We start from the raw sequence: 17,015 nt of genomic DNA on the forward strand, positions 1-17,015 counted from the left end.
TGGACGTATTGTCTACACGACGTCGTCTAGCACTTGACGCTATCGTCTACCTTTTGACGTTATCGTCTACACGATATCGTCTATCACCTGACGCTATCGTCTACCTCCTTCAGACGTTATCGTTTACCTCCTCTAAACGCTATCGTCTATCGCTTGACGCTATCGCCTGCCTCCACTTATATGTTATCGTTTACCGCGTGACACTATCGTCTACTTGTTAGCGTTGTCGTCTACCTTTTGACTACTATCGTTTATCTCTCGTCGTATACCTCGTTAAACGACAAATTCACACTTTAACTTCTTTTGAGTCACGGTAAATATTAAATTCGAAAATTGGAAATGACTAAAATAAAATAAAACTCAAAGTGAAAAACAAAAAATGATATTTAATACTTTGATACACTTTCCTCCATATGAATTTTGCTACAAAACGATGTAAACCCACAAGTTTTACTTCATATAAGTAATTGTAACTACATGAATTAAAGGATGTGTGGAATGGAACACTAGAATAATGTTTCCAAGCATGATACATAGTTAAAGAAATTAATCAAATTATTGAAAACTAAGAGTTTGATGAAAATAAAGTCGTAATTCATGTTTTCAAATATGTGTTTGGTAATAGATCCAAAATTTAGACTACCAACCAGACATTTAGTCAGTATGTCCATACAGAATGATACTAACTAAAGGCGGTATATACTTAACTCCTATCAATTTTAAGTAGTCTCAAAACATTAAAAAAGTAATATAATTTGAAATAAGATTGGTAGAAAAGAAAAAGAAAAGGGTAAAAAGAGGAAAAGGGTAAAAAGAAAGTGATTGAAAAGAAAGATGAAGGAAGGGGATGGGAATAGCATATAGGTAAGAGCGTGCTATGTTAAAGGCAGTGACTCAGTTTTTAACTTATAACCCATTAAAAGAAACAAACAGCCTCAATTTCCAAAGCAAACTATAATAATAATGTTTTTAGAGGACCCCTTTTTGGCCCATCCCTCTTTCTTTTTCCTCCCTTTACATCTGTCTCTCCAATTCCAACATCCCTTCTTCTCCCACCGTCACCTCGACCACGATTAAAAAAAAATCGAATTTTAAGAATTGGATTGGATTGAATTAGAGACTTTATTTAAGTATGGCGGTGAACTAAAATAGTATAGGATAGTATATGGGGAAAATATCTAGCAATATCGTAATACATACTCATCTCGTTCATTATTTGACATGTCATTGAGTGATTTATTTCATAGACTCTACGTAATTCTTAAATGCTATTTTTGTGTCAAGCAATAAATGAAGATAGAATGAAAAACTTCTATTATTATAGTACTAGAAAGTTTCTAGTACTATAAGTTCCAATTTTCATTCCATGTCACCACTATCCTATTCCAAATTACAATTTAGTCTAAAATAATATGCCAAAATATTTTTACTTTCAACGTTTATGATAAGGATATCTAAACTATGTTTTTGTAATTTAGTAGATATATATATATATATATATTTCCTTTCGAGAGGACAAGAGGAAACAGGGAGAAAAGGAGAGGTGAGTTTAAGTTTTTATTTTATTTTATTTTGTAATGGGACACTGCAGAAAGAAGAGGGCATACTGCCATCCCCTGCCCCTTCTCTGCATGGAGCTTTGGGGATTAGGGTTTAGGACATACAACCCTTTCTATTGCAACAAACCTACTCTATATGTCCTTAACAACGTAACGTTATAATTATTATTATACTTAAATCATCGATTGACTCAAAAGCTATGAAAATTAATATTAATTGATGAAGAAATGAGGCTTAAACATTCTCAGACCCCGTTCTAATGTGATTTTAAATCATCGATTGACCCAAAAACTTAAACTGAGGGATGAAAGTAAATTTAATTATATATCATGTAAACATTATGGTGGCAGTGAAGGGTAGCTTTTAATTGTCTGTCTTCATGCTTCATGTGAAGGAAAAGGGCCAAAGGGTAGCCTTCTTTCTCTGATTAAATTGAAGCACGCCATCACAGAGAAGTCTTTGCCATTTTCACTGTCTTCATCTTTATATATATCTTAAATTCTTTATTTATTTTGTTTCTGGATTTGATCCTTTGATGTGGTTTGTATAAGTCAGAAAAACTTCAACACTTTTCTGTTTGTTTGGCATCTATCTTGAGAAAAATAAGTTGGGCTTTTTTGCTTTTTGGTGTAACCCCATTTCAAGAGATGATGTGAGATAAACTACTTTTCTTTTGCCCATACAAAACCCAAATCATAACTTTACTCTCTGCATCAGAGAAACCCAGAGATAATATTGTTGGGGCTCTTTAACTCTTAAGGGAGCTTATTTTTATCTTTATTTGTAGTTCAACAAAAATGTGGAAGCTGAAGATTGGAGGGTTTTTTTTTTATTATTTTTTTATTTGTCTAACTACAGACATTTTGATCGTTAGCAGATAGTTGTGCTAGTTCTTATGAAAAATGAAATTGTAAAAAAAAAAAAATGTTGAAAAAGATCTCCTACTACTACAATGTGATTAAGAAAAAAAATCATAAAAATTAAAGGAAAAGAACAAAATTAGGAAACACGAGAATTTACATGGAATATGGTAAAAAACTACCACCCTACCATGTGAAAAGTTGTTATAATCACACTGAATAATTTTCTCCTTGATCTCAATCACAAGACAAACCTACTTTGTTTCTCATGTGCTCATGCTCTCTGTATCTCCAACACTCTATCATTTGATTCTTAGAATCTCTGCTAGAATCGTCGCTAGACTCCACTAGACCACCATATCATCGTTTAACTTGTACTTGTGTAATTCAAATTGTATTAACACATCTTTAACTTGCACTTACTATAAGTTGAATTTGATCATTGCATCAAATTTCTCCATATAGTATTTTATTGGACTCGTAAAGTTTGACACGTGTTTCACTCTTACCAAACAGGCAAATGGTGAACAACTCATACTATTCATATTACAGCCACTTGTTTCAAGAATTCTTCAATTTTCTAATGTGAAAATACAGACAATATTGCAATCATGTAGCATACTCAAAAATTTAAGAAACAAAAAACCAAAATCTTTGATACCACTTGTTGGAAAAAAATCTCACACTACTGTTGCAAGAATAAGTTAAAAAAAATAGATAAACTAAAAGAAAATAACAAAACTAGGAAATACAAGAATTTACATAAAAAAAAAAAAAAAAAAAAAAACCTCCAACTTGAAGAAAAACTATGACTCACTAGAAAGAAATCTACTATATGAAAAATTGTTACTATCACTCAAAATAATTCTCTCTCCGATCTCAATTACAAAAGCAATCTCTAAAGTTTTTGTACTACTCACACTCTTTTATCTCACTCTCAAATTAAAGAATATAAAAGAAAATTAAACTAAAATTAGCACACTAGAACTTAAAGTGTTTCCAACTGAGACAATTTGAAAACAAAGTTATATGCTCTTTCTATAGTATTTGGAATCCATCACTTCCTTGAACATTTCCGACGTGGGGCAATTTCACTTTTAATATTTTACCAAAATCCAACAAAGTTTAGAAAACAAAAGATCCAGATAACCTAGAACACAAAGGGTGTAATTGGGCTCCCAACTTCAAATGGGTGGAATCGGTGTTTGGAGCTCCAATTGTAATAGTTATGATGATTCCAACTATTATAACATACCACTAATTACATTATTACTATTTCAAATCATTCTTTATTACCGTGTTTACTATTTTCTTACTCATTAACTTTTTTCTTCTTTGTTTACTATTTCCTACTCCAAAACTAATTCAAATAATTTGTATCCCAAATATAGACTATTAAAACCCATACTAAAATTGTCTCTATTAACATGTTTTTATACTTAATTTGTGAAAATATATCTAGTCTTTTTTCGCATGAAAATTATTTTTATCGTTTAATCAATTTTTTTTATGTATAACTTTAAAAGACTAAATTTAAGATTTATTAAGCATTCAAAGATAAAAAATTTGGTAATTGAAAGTATATGAACTAAAATGGAATGAAACTCAAAATATATGGATGAAAATAATATATTACTTTTTTTTATTACAAATAGTGGTATGAAAATTTGAACAATATGTAAATTGCTACTACTCACTCGATGGCTTAATTTATTAGGAACGGTTGAGATATGTCGAACCATTCATTATATAGTTTGTTGATCGAGTTTTTTATCCCTTTCTTTTCAATATGAAATGTTTTCAGAAAATTTCTTTTAATTGCTAACAAAATTTTGAAAATTTACTTTGAACCCGTAAATATTGAGATATTACTATTGGGCCCGGGAATTTGTCGGTATCTCCACTTGTAGCCCACTTAAGTCAACGTTTCTACCTTTGGGCCTTTGGTTGATGAGCCCAATCCCTTTCTCATTCTTATCGTCTCTATGATTACGCAATGTACATGCCTACGTGGCCAACTCATTCAAAACACTAGAACCCTTCGTAAACCTATTATTAAATTTCCATCGAAATCTCGATATTTTTATTGATATTTTTACATTTTTATGGATTTGATATCGATATGATGAATGAATCGATATTTCTATCATATCGTAGAAAAATCTACAAAACATAATTAAGCAACAAAATATCACTAATGTAAATATGATATAAATAACAAACATGTTAACTTGTTAAAAAATTATTAAATATTTATCTACTCATTTAAATTTATTTTTTAAACTTTTTGTTTTTATAATTTTTTCAGAAATATCCATCAAAATTGAAATTTTATCGATATTTCCAATTAAATTTTTTTTATAAAATTGAGATCTGGATATTTCCGTCAACATCGATATTTTAAATATTGTTCATAAATAGCAAAATTTAAAGACTCTTTTTGAAAAATAGTAAATAGATTTCAAAATTAGGAAAATTGGATACCAAAAACCCATTAATCCAAAAATGCCAAATGTAAAATTCAAATGGTAAAAACAAAGATTTCATTAATTATTAAGACCCGGTTTGGTAATCATTTGATTTTTTTTTTTTTGAAAATTAAGTTTATATCATCCAATTTATTACAATGATTTGCATCGTCCTTAACTATAATGGTTGAATTCTTAGCTAAATTCTAAAAACATAAACAACTTTTAGGAAGATACTTTTTTTAGTTCTCAAAATTTAGTGTGATTTTCTAAACCATTAAAGAAAAATAGATAATAAATAAGAAATTTGGTGGTGGAAGCCGTGTCCATAGACTTAATTTTTTTAAAAAAAAATGATTATCAAACGGGATCTAAAAGATCAAATTTTTAAAAAATCTTATAAATTGAGTGACTAATTCAAAGATATAAAATTCAAAACTTGAAAACCAAGATTCGACTATTAAAAGTTAGAATATTTTCAAATCTTGAACTTGAAATTACATCACCAATAAAACTTACATAACATAAAAAAAATCAACATAAACAATTACACACAAATACCACGTTTTCTAAATAACTATTAGTCTCCTAAGATTAAGCCTTACAAATACAATGTACCAAAAAACATTGTATCAAAGGATTCTGACGATCAATTTCAATATGATCAACCAAAACACAAATATAAATATTGTATTTAAAATAACTATTAGTCCCCGAATACCAAGTCATTCGAATACAAATATACTACATTAAGAAAAATGGATAACCAATTTTAACATGATCAACTACATAGATATCTTGTAGTATTTGCACTCAAATAGAAGATATGTGTGCATTCATGACATAAAACTTAATAAAAATTTCAAAAAAAAAAAAAAAAAAAAAAAAAAACCCTTCTCTTCCATAAAGCATCTGAACACACTTAAGTAATTTCCTAAGCGATTCAAATGGAGATAACATCAATAAAATATAGAAACCTTTAAGGCGAATCAAATCCTTCATAGGAGGCAGATCGAAGTCCAGTGCCGGTTGTAGACTATTGCACTACAAAAAGTGGATTTAGCACAACAATCAAAGGAGAGCAAGAGAAGTGAAAAGTGTAGGATCGATACGGCAATCCTAGATGAGGGTGAACAAAGTTCATTCAAATTAATTAAAACTTTTTCCTTATGTGAGTACAATTAAATTAATTAATACACTTTTTGCTAGCAAGTAGTTTAAACAAGAATTTTATGCAAATAAATACACTTTGAATTATGCAAGAAATTAACAATCGCACTTTAAAGCACTCTATTTAATTTTAATAAAAAGATTGGTAATTGACATAGAAATTTAAGAACTACCAATTGAAATAAATATGAACAATTAAATTCAAGAACAAAACTTGCAATTAATTACAAACAATAAAATATAATAACAAATTATTTGCAAAATTAAATAGGGAGAGATAGAGAAATTGACACCAAGACCAACCTACTCCACTTCCTAAGTTTTTATTAGGTATTTTACTAGAAGTCTTTGACTCTTTCCACAGCTTAAAGTTGAACTATTACAAGTTTTGTTTTTTGGAGCAAGAACAAGTCGGATTCTTTCAACGATTGAAGATCAAGCCGTCACAACACTTTAAGAGTAACCCTTTATAATAAATTTGAAAATGAAGAACGATATGTGAAAAACTCTCTCAAACAGTAGATTTACAAATGTAAGCACTCAACGAATCAATTCTCACTATATAGTAAATCTCTCTAAATAAATAGTAGATTTACAGATTTAAGCATTCAATGAATCAATTCTCACCATATAGTACATCTCTCTAAATAATTAGATGAAAAGAAGAAAATTAAAGCTTGGAGAGAACAATGGAGACTTAATAAATTATGAAAGATTGTAAAATGTGAAAATTGTTGCAAAAAAATTGGAGAAGAAGATGAGTTTAAGAATAAGGAAAGTGAGTGATAACCAAATTTAAATAAAAAAACAAAAAAACGAAATCATTATTAAACTTTACTAAATGGGATTCAAATTATGATGAAAGGACCTCTTAACAAATCAAACGTAACATATCTAAATTCTAATAAAATCAACATTTTTTCTCCAAACAAAGAGACAAAATAATAAATGAAAAAGAAAGAAAAAAAAAAAAAAGGAAGAAGACTTTTTCAACCTTTTTGTATAATTGGGGTGTGATTCAAAAGTCAATGTAAATCTCAGGCACACTGAAGAGCCGAGATCTGAGCTTTTAAATAAGGGGATTAAACACTTAATTTCAGACAAAGTTTCAGTTTCTAATTATAAAATGATTATTAAATTGCCCAAATCATTAATACTTTAATTTGAGTAAAAATCACAACTATATCTTTTAGCATTGTTGATATAAAATAAACTTCTTTTTCGTATCTCGACTTCTCTGATTTTATAAAGTCTTCAATTTTGAAAATAAAATCCTCAAATTTATATTGTTTGGACTATGGTTGAAATTCCATCAATTATTTGCTTATCAAACCTAAGTATTATATAATGAGCTCATTGTGGGACCCATATGATTATGAAATGGATTATGAGATTTTATAAATACCATTTAGAGTTCTTTTAAATAATTATTTCACTTTAATACTTATTTACCCTACAAACTAATTATTGAAAGCTTAAATTAAGACATCATTTTCTTAAAATTACACTCAAAATAAAATATCGAAAGACATTATATTGAAATATTTAAACATGTAATTTTTTTCTACAATGTGGAATGAGAATCGAATTTTTAATCTCAAAGTTGATATTATATACTTATGTCAATATAATTATACCAATTTTAGCTTTAAATATGTGACTTTAGTGATTATGACATTTGTATTTCTAATTATATCCCGTATGCAGAAGATTCTAATGTTTAATCTAACAAAAAAAAAAAAATCGATTTTAGTTGTTGAACAAAGCTTATATTAGTCATTTGTTTAGGAAAAATAAGATTGGATTATCTCACTCACTTTAGGATAGGATATTTTAAAAATGATGAGTTAAGGATAATTACGGTATAGTTTTAATAATAAATATTTGACTCAAAACTTAAAACTAATGGTTAGTTTGTCAATATAAGCATAATTTGATGATAAACAAAAAAAAAAAAAAAAGAAACAAGGAAAAAAGAAATAAGTGTTTATAGATAACCGAGAGGTTAAAGATTCTCCCACCCTATATATTATTGAACTAAAAGAAATAATTATTTGTTTGAATTTGATCACAACTTAGTGAATAAAAGCATATATTAAATACTGAAGGCTCGATATCCTACCTTGTATTGCAGTATTTATTTATTTATTTTTTTGTAAAGTTAAATTACAAGTTTAGTTTAGTTTCTAAATTACAAGATTTATATCCATTTGGTCTCTAAATTTTGTTAGAAAGCTAAATATGCATGTGACTTTGTTTTATCCTATAGGCCCTTATGTTTTTAAAAGTAACTAAAAAATTCTTAAATATTTAATTTTGTGTCCACTAAATCTCTTAGTTTTTAATTTCTTTTTGTCAATTAGTCATTGATTGATTCAACATTTTAAAGATTACAAACCATAAACAAAATAAAAAATGTAGGCTCCTACTAGATATGAAATTACAATTTATATTGATTATATTAATCAATTAATTTAAATATATCGATTACAAAATTGAAATTTGAAAGATATATTAGAAAATTTTAAAGTACAAATATCCAAATTAAGAACCCAAAAATCTATTAGACATTTTAGACAGTTTAGAGATGATGATGAAGACACAAACTCGAAACTTCACTACCTAAATTTATAATTTTTTTTTTTAAAAAAGAGATTTTTAAAAATGGAAAAATAAATAAACTATTTACACACATTAATAAATTATAAATTTGTTTGATAGAGACTAATAAAAGTCTATCAATGATTAGAGATGATGATGAAGACACAAATTCGAAACTTCACTACCTAAATTTATAATTTTTTTTTTAAAAAAGAGATTTTCAAAAATGGAAAAATAAATAAACTATTTACACAAATTAGTAAATTATAAATTTTTTTTGATAAAGACTAATAAAAGTTTATCAATGATTGAACACGATAAAAGTCTATCGCGGATAGACATTGATAATAATTTGTTTGTGTTTTTATGGTTATTATTATTTTTTTTTTTTTTTTGTAAATAATTTGATTTTTTTTAGATATAATTTTTTTTTAAAAAAAAACTAATAAAAGAGAGTAATTAATTGATTTTTGGTATATAAAAAAAATGTAGATGGAAAAGAAGATTGAGGTGTTGAGAAAGAGAAACAGAAAAGCAAAGCATATAATTAGGGAATTTTAACAGCTAAGTGTGGGATTAAGTTTAAAAGTCTCTGAATCTGCAAAAAAGTAATGTTGTCTGTCATTGAAAACAGGTTGGAAAAGATTGTATGAATGGGTAATCCATCAATCAATCTCCTCGAAATAGCTTCAACTGTTTCAAACTCCGCGTAAACTCTATCTTTCCTTCTTCACCATTTTTATTTTCAAAATTTTCTCTTTCTCAACAAAAAAAAAAAAAAAACCTAAGATCATCATCATCATCATTCATCATTCATCACTGTGACTCAGTCAATCTCAAATTTGACTTAATTTCCCTTCTTCTCTTTCTTTCTCAGCCATCGATTTCCATTTCATTTCCCCCCTTCTTATGCTCTTCTTTTCCCCCCTTACCAAACCCTCACATTGAGGAAGCCCCAGATTCCGAGGCCATCCCAATGTCCTCTGCAGATTTATTCATCTTTTTTCTTTTCATTCCTTTCTTCTGCGGATTTTGATTTTGGGTTTTTTTTTTTATCTACTTATGGTTTCGGAATTTGGGGTTATTGTATCCAATTACACTTGGGTTTCTGAGTTCTGTCAAACCCTAGCGCTTTGAATCCGGTTGCGATTCTTTGTGGGTGTTGACGATTTTTGGATTTTGAGGTTGGGAAGGGCGAATTTGAGCGTTTTGGAGCGAACCCTTTTGGACGAAACGGCAAGAACATCGCTTATTGTTTCATTTCAATTACAGGGTTGTTATTCTCTGTTTTGTCTTTTTATCCTTTTTTTTTTTTTTTTTTTTTTTTTTTTTTGGGAAAACCCAGATGCGAGGAAGTTCCGGTAATTTGAACGTGAATCCTGATTTTCTTTGATTACTGTTCAATGCAATGGAACGGCCATTGACCACATTGATCTTCGTAATTTCGGGGTTTGCTTTCAGTGTCTTGTCGCTTCTTGTCGAGTCTCAGACTCAAGATGGAGCCAATCCTACTCTCTCGCCGCCGATACCTTCTCCACCGCCTCCCTCTCCGCCGCCACCACCACCGCCTTTATCCCCGTTGCCGCCTCCGCCTCCGCCTCCGCCACCGCCCCCAATCTTGTCACCACCTCCACCGCCCCTTTCGCCATCTCCACCTCCATTTTCCCCACCGCCTCCGTTTCCATCGCCTCTTCCGCCGCGTCGTCGTCCTCCGCCCTTTCATGCATCCGAGAATGGAAAAAAATCTCCACCAGTGCCTCCGAAGAACATCAATAATACTAATCAAGGCTCGAAGCGAAGTCTCAATAAGGGGAAGAAAGTTGGGCTGTTCTTCGTAGGTATTGCCGCAGTCCTCCAAATCTGTGTGGTGGGATTTTTGGTATTCAAGAGAAGGCAGCTCCTAAGAGTCAAAGACCGATATGAAGGCTTTTCATGAAGCCATTAGCATCTGTTTTCTTCCTCTTACAACAGAGCCGAGGACTGTAGAAGTATTCTTGAGGATATGGCGGCCATTGAGCTAACTGGATCCAGTCACCTGCTCCATGAAAAAAAAAAAAAAAAAACCAACAATTGGGTAAATTTCAAGTCTTGGATTGAGAAGATTGACAAAGCTTGTTCTTGAGTTTATAAGAGGCTGCACAAGCAGAAGATGAAACTAAGCAGGCAGTAGGCGGATAGAAAGGGCGAGCAATCTTCTCTTAGGCTTTCCTCAGGTGTTGTGTAAAAATGGGTACATGATATTTGATTAAGCTTTTTCTCCTTGTGATTTTTGAATTCTTGTTCATTCTTTTGTCCATTTCCGATTATACAGTTTATTAATTCAAACCAGAAGAAACCGTCTTGAAATACCCCCATCTTGTTGAATTCTTTTTCTGCTAACCTCTGTTATGGCTGTAAAAGATTGTCTTTGTCTAATATCCACAAACTAATTATGCACTGAACCTCTACTCTCTTCTTCTTGAGCATGTAATATTGATAGTAGTTGCAGTTTTGTTTATTAATGTTGATTTTGGCAAATTGGTAGTACCAAAGCTAATTCCAGATACAGTTTTTCAGAGTTTAGTTATTGATTATCACTTATCAGCTATGTATATCATGACACTTCACCGGATATCAATGTTTTATCTTTACAATTTCTTTCCCTAAATAGCCTTCTATGCAAAAACAATTTAGTGAAGGACAGAGTCCTCTATGTGTCTATTACCTGAAAGAAAGAAAAATGATTGACTTCATTGCACATTCATTTTGATATTCACAGAGCGTTGAAACTAGCTTGCACGGACCTTTACTGTTCTTTCAGTATAACAATGTTACTCTACATTTGGTGGCTAAGAAAAATCATAGAATCTTAAATTAGATGGGTGGCCATACGACTTGTTAGGACCTAATTTGCATAAAAGTTTAACTGTGAAGGAAAAGACTGTTATATCAGGATTGATCTTCCATGGTTGAATAGATAGCCTAAAATTTCAATCCCTTGGAGCAGATTTTAGGTAAGATAGATGCATTTGAAAATGGTATTGGTTATTGGTCTCAAAAATCAACCTTGAGAGGTCAAAATAGCAATTATTAAATTGTGCATTGAGTCTGTCTCCATATACCCTTATTTCTAGACATTATTTTTACCAGCTCCCTCTCCTATTAACTATTCGGAACAACATAACCCATTAACTTCATATTGTTAGATGATATGATCTCATTTTTGCTCAGTCTCTTCAGTTCTGTTTGGTTTGGCTTTCGACAGGTCTTATCAATGATTTCTCACCATATGATGATTCAGAATCTATTAAAATGTCTTAAAAATTTCGCTATTTCTTATCTTCAAATATCACAATTTCTTCATGATAGCTGAGGTCCACAAAATGATCATAGGATGTGGTTGAGCTTGAATTCTTACTCTTGTTGAAGAACAATAGAACAAGAAACGATAAAGAGTACGAAAGCTCATCATTCCTACTCCAATAACATTGGGACAAATAGTTTGACTTTTTCAAGGAATCTAAGTGGTTGTTCATGAGTAGTACTGAAAACAGTTTTCGATATATGTATTCAAGTCTATCTTAAAAGAGATGTGCAGAATGACTTGTAAAGTTTAAAGTCACTGAGCGCTTGTATTCACAAGCTTGTTCAGTAATTCTGAAAATAAAGTTCATCCATATGATAACCAACTGAAACAAAATGGAGAAAAAGTAAAGTACTTTTAAGAACAAATAACTCATTTACGGTCGTAAATTTTGCTTCTCTTACTACAGGAAACCATCTTGTATCTTTCTATTTTTTTTTTTTTTTTTTTTTTTAAATGGTTTTAAGCACTCACAAAGTCATTTGTTGCTTCCGTTCCATGCAAGTAGCGTTTCTTGCTATGGAAGTATCTATCTCCTCTCTTACTATGATATAGGACGCAATGAAACTTCATTCTTTTAAAGAATCTAAATAGACCCAACTTCACTCAAGTTTTCATTCACTATAAATATAATCTACAAAAGAAATCATAAGGAAGTTGAAACCAATATGTTAGAAAAATAAAAATATTCTAGAATTGGAGATGAATTTGGTCAGCCTTAAAATAGAAACTGAACAATATCCTAGAATTGGAGATGAAAGGACTGTAGGAGCTGCTGATAAAAAAAATTAAAGAGAGCAGAGATAAGGGGTTGTTTGAAGTTTTGACAGAGCTGGAAAATGCAAGACTGTCAATCCTTCTGCTGTCAAACAGTGAAGCTGCAAGATTCTTTTACATGTGCCATCTCCTCCACAGAAGCTTATTGGATTTTCATCTCATTTATTCTACAGAAGAGTTTAGGTATCTCTCTCAATCAGTTGATCTTTCAAATTCTATACTTTTTCCCCTTGTTTTGTGAAAGATATGGTTAAAATTTAGCCATCAAACTGAGATGGTGAAGAACAGTCTGTGAAATTGATTTGATACCCTGGAACAGGAAAGAAAAGCCACCCACCTCAATAGTATTAACTTTGTCTGCAGGTGAAGTTTGGAAGGATTCATTCAAGTAATGTCAAATCCGAACATGTACTGTGTTGGCTTACTCTGTCTCTTTGACTTGTACTCTGTTTGACCTCAGACATTACTGAATCTTGAACTAATTTTTTGTTCTTAAAAACTAGGGAACGTGTTTCGTTTACTTAGCCTTACTTTTGTATCGTTATAAAACAACTGATCTTTATGTTTACGGTTCTTAAAGCATTTTCCGACTTTTGGTGAGGAACAACTTTTAATATTTATAAACGTTGGAGATTGCTGAGTATTTGAAATCATGTCATACCAAAAACAAAACATAATGCTGTGATGAGACAATTTAAAATGGGAGAAAATAGCTAACTTTAATGAAGTAATAGCTTAAACAAATAAGTTGTTTTTGAGAATACTAAGGAACAACCTATTAGACAGGAAAAGGAAAGTGCATTTAGGTATGAAGCTAGAAGACAGAATCTAGCAAATTTTCTTTTGTTTAGGGAGAAAATTGTCAGAGTGCTTATGTGTGCACTCCATGCTTCCAATCAAATAAGCAAGGCTGCATACTTTGAAACATGTTTCTTACAGAAAGAGACAGCAAGTGGAAAAAAAGAAAATATGAAAAGAAAGCAAAGGACAGAAAACCTCTCTTGAGAATCCTGCAGTTTTACATTCAAAACTTTAGCAAAAGAAAAGCTTCCCTGACCACAAACTAGGAAGAAAAAAAGAGGGCACTTCACTCACTGACAAGTACTCTTTTGGCCATAACCCAAAACTCCATTATTGAGACTTTAACCATCTGCACAGAGAGACAGAAAGAGAGAAAAAGATAGAGGTGAAGTGAGAAGCGAAGTGTCAGATTACAGCTCAAGAAGTAAGCAGAGCAGGAAAAGTATTCATAATCCAATAAAATTTCCACTTTGTATACTTGAATTTGAGGCTAAATCAAGCCAGGAATCTGAGTTTTTAGGTGGGCAATCCTCAAAGAAGTGGAGTAGAGGCTTCTGGGTTTCTGCATCTTCTTTTTCTTCCTCTGTTTTAGCTGATCTTGACGATTTATTGAAGTCTGTGCCCAAAACAAAGCAGTGTTGCTCTTGTTGTTGCCTTGCCTGTTTCGAACTATAAATTTGATGGCTTTGAGAAACAAATTGGGAGCATCCTTTATAAGAATCCATCCCTATTGGCTGACTATAAACCTCAGCCATGCTTCTTGCAGAATCTGCAACTGATGGAAAGAACGCCTGCATTCCCACACCTTCTCTTGGACCACTAATATCCCTACTTAACACACAACCCAATAAGTTTTAAACACATGCCATATTAAAGTATACTTAATGTATCAACATTATTTATAATATTAATCATCGAACTCCAAGAAAAAGAGAAACAACCCATAAAAAAAAAGGGAAACGTTTTTAAAACTTTTCATTTTCACCGACCTGTAGTCTTTATCTGCTTGAGAATGAGTCCCTGAGTACAAGAAGAGTTGAGGGTTTGTATTGTTTGAAGAGAAATCAGAGCATGGAGGTCTGGAAGAAGATTGATGATACAGAAATGGATGAATGGAGGATTCATGATAAGCAGGAGGAGGTTGATTATAGGATTGAGTTTCACAGGTCAGTGAAGAAGAAGAAGAAGAAGAAAGTGTAGAGAGAGGATAGGAAGAGGAGGTTGGAGTAGAAGAGAGGGTCCTGGTTGAAGTGAGGATTAAAGGCGATGGGGTTTGAGTTGGTGGCGTTGAAGAGATTTCCACAGGCTTTCTTGAACGGTTTCTGCCTCTGTGCATGTGCCTCTCGCAGTATTTGGAGTCTGGATAAGCTTCTTTTGAGCATCTCCATTTTTTTCCGTCTGTTCTTCTGCACCTTCCTGGCTCTGGATCTGTTTTTCTGCCAAAACCCATCTCGAAACACCCCCATCCAACTGTGGAAAACACAATCAAACAGTTAGATTTAGTAATATGCTTGCATCTGAAATCTGAGATAAAAAAATGGTATAGACAGGGAACTGTTTTTAAAGTAAAGCAAATGGTGACTTACTGGGCTGGTGAGGGAAGAGTCTTGCAGAAATGGAGGAATCCAAGCTTCTTTTTACAGAGAAGATTAGATCAGGAGGGATTGGTACTCCTGAAACCATGTATTTGAAGATCAGAGCTTGGTGTTCCAGTTCTTGCCATTGAGTTGCCGTGAAAGGAGAGGTGCAGGTCTTTGGACTTGAATTCATTATTCTTGAAAGTAGAACAAAAAAGAAAAGAAAAAAAGAAAGAAAGAGAGAGAGAAAGAAAGAAGAAAAATGTTTAAAAAGGACCAAGTTTGAAAGGCTTGAAAGACAGAGAGGAGGGTATGTTGTTCTTGGGGGATGCTAGTTTTTTTATGGGTATTTCTGCAAAGTCCATAGGTTGTGAAAGCTTGTTCCTGTCAAATGATGGCTTACTGATACCTTCTCTCTCTCTCTCTCACTTGCAGTCTGAAGTTATATGACTACTCCTGTGTTGGGTTCTGCCTCTGCTTTCATTGCTGCTTTTGTCTCTGACTTGCTTGCAGAAATTCACATACAAATGGATAAAAGAAAGAGAAAGGGAAACAAAATATCATAGACACACCCTTGATTTTGCTCTCTCCACATCACATTCCTTGAAAACAGTGCCATGAGATTTTGCAAAACTGCTGAAACAATGTGGTGTGATGTACCTACACAAACTCCTTTATCAATACAAAACAAATACTCTTGCAGGTGTCTTCCTCCTATTGAACGCTCAGGAGGCTGAAGGATCTACCAAAACCCTCCCCCCTTTTATAACATTAACTTCCCCTATTTTTGCCTTTTCTCTTCCCCCCACACCCCCCCTTTCCTTTTTTCCCTCAATTTATTTATGATATTATATTTTACCCTTCCCCTCTGGGTTCCTTGTGCTGGGTGGGTTCTCTTGGAGTCATAAATCCTTCTCTATTCTATAGGTCAATGCAAGTTGAAGACTTCCATGATGGACTAGGCACTAGACTTTATTATACTTATTAATGACCTAACTCACATTTAAATTCTTATACAATTGTTACTGTCTTGGTAATTTTATCCTTTACCACTCTTTAAAGTATAGAGTTGAATTTTGAAATCAAAAGTTAATAGGTTAGAGTGAGAAAGTTTATGTTTAGAGAAAAATGAAAGATGAAAATTTTCGATAAATGTACAAATTTCGATAGTAAATATTATTAAAGTTAATGAAGTTAAATTATCTGATACCGATTTATGAAGTTAGTGGTCAACCACATCTTAATATCCGATGATATAAAGAGTGAAACTTACTTGATATTAATATGTTTAAGAGTAAAACAAAATATATTTTTGAAATGATTCACAGTTTGACAGGTTTCATAGTTAACTTTTAACAAAAGTTAGACATTTGTACTTCTCGCAATCTGTGTGTAATGTTATGATTACAAAGGGAATTATGGCATATAGTCCTACCACTTTAAAAATGAATTAATGAATTGGGTTTTGTTTTTGAAGAAAGAAAAAACAGAAAAGTGATAGAGCTATATGTTCCAAATTAACATTTGTAACTCTTTTGTTACTGGAAAGGACAGAGTTGAGTGAAAAAGCAGGACATACAGTAATGTGAAGATATTAGGACAAACCAACTAAGAGACTATTGGTCAGTGGGAGGTTCCAATTTGTTTGCTAGCAATTCAAAGCTTTCTCTTGATACTTTTTTTTTTTTTTTTTTTTTTTTGTCAGGGAAGTGCATTGTTAAGGTGCCAAAAACTGTTCATACCATCTGAAGAGTCTGCCCTAATACACATGCCCTTCTTTTCTCTCACTAAATGCCCTTGTTTCTCACTCTTGTTTTTGTTGTCCTTTGTGTCTTTTATTGTGGTTCCCAAACAACTC

The 17,015-nt window shown here is 31.8% G+C and overlaps 2 protein-coding genes across 3 annotated transcripts; one reads left to right on the plus strand and one right to left on the minus strand.

Moving 5' to 3' along the window:
- The first annotated feature begins 9,752 nt into the window (after window positions 1-9,752).
- On the plus strand, window positions 9,753-11,100 carry LOC120087830 (uncharacterized). Its single transcript, XM_039044801.2, has 2 exons — window positions 9,753-9,895; window positions 10,005-11,100. Exon 2 carries the CDS (start codon window positions 10,068-10,070, stop codon window positions 10,593-10,595), a length of 528 nt encoding a protein of 175 aa, XP_038900729.1. The 5' UTR covers window positions 9,753-9,895; window positions 10,005-10,067; the 3' UTR covers window positions 10,596-11,100.
- Window positions 11,101-13,749: 2,649 nt separating this feature from the next.
- On the minus strand, window positions 13,750-15,892 carry GRF5 (growth-regulating factor 5). 2 transcript variants are annotated; one of them, XM_039023798.2, is made up of 4 exons: window positions 15,167-15,892; window positions 14,570-15,050; window positions 14,059-14,408; window positions 13,750-13,929 (listed from the first exon to the last, which is right to left on the minus strand). In XM_039023798.2, exons 1-4 carry the CDS (start codon window positions 15,348-15,350, stop codon window positions 13,922-13,924), a joined length of 1,023 nt encoding a protein of 340 aa, XP_038879726.1. In that variant the 5' UTR covers window positions 15,351-15,892; the 3' UTR covers window positions 13,750-13,921. The 2 variants fall into 2 exon arrangements, with proteins under 2 accessions (XP_038879726.1, XP_038879715.1); XM_039023787.2 differs by having other exon boundaries at window positions 13,887-14,408; window positions 15,167-15,497.
- Window positions 15,893-17,015: the final 1,123 nt, after the last annotated feature.

This window comes from Benincasa hispida, chromosome 1, assembly GCF_027475165.1.
Source record: "Benincasa hispida cultivar pf3 chromosome 1, pf3_genome.v1.1, whole genome shotgun sequence".
Classification (NCBI taxonomy): Eukaryota; Viridiplantae; Streptophyta; class Magnoliopsida; order Cucurbitales; family Cucurbitaceae; genus Benincasa; species Benincasa hispida.

What these genes read in the sequence shown, in the direction of transcription:
- LOC120087830 (XM_039044801.2), top strand. Translation starts at nt 10,068, where the DNA reads ATGGAACGGCCATTGACCACATTGATCTTCGTAATTTCGGGGTTTGCT.
- GRF5 (XM_039023787.2), bottom strand. Translation starts at nt 15,350, where the DNA reads ATGAATTCAAGTCCAAAGACCTGCACCTCTCCTTTCACGGCAACTCAA. An exon ending in ACTCTTCCCTCACCAGCCCA is followed by an intron (nt 15,051 to 15,166) that starts GTAAGTCACCAT and finishes TGTTTTCCACAG; the next exon opens with TTGGATGGGGGTGTTTCGAG. An exon ending in CAAGCAGATAAAGACTACAG is followed by an intron (nt 14,409 to 14,569) that starts GTCGGTGAAAAT and finishes TGTGTTAAGTAG; the next exon opens with GGATATTAGTGGTCCAAGAG.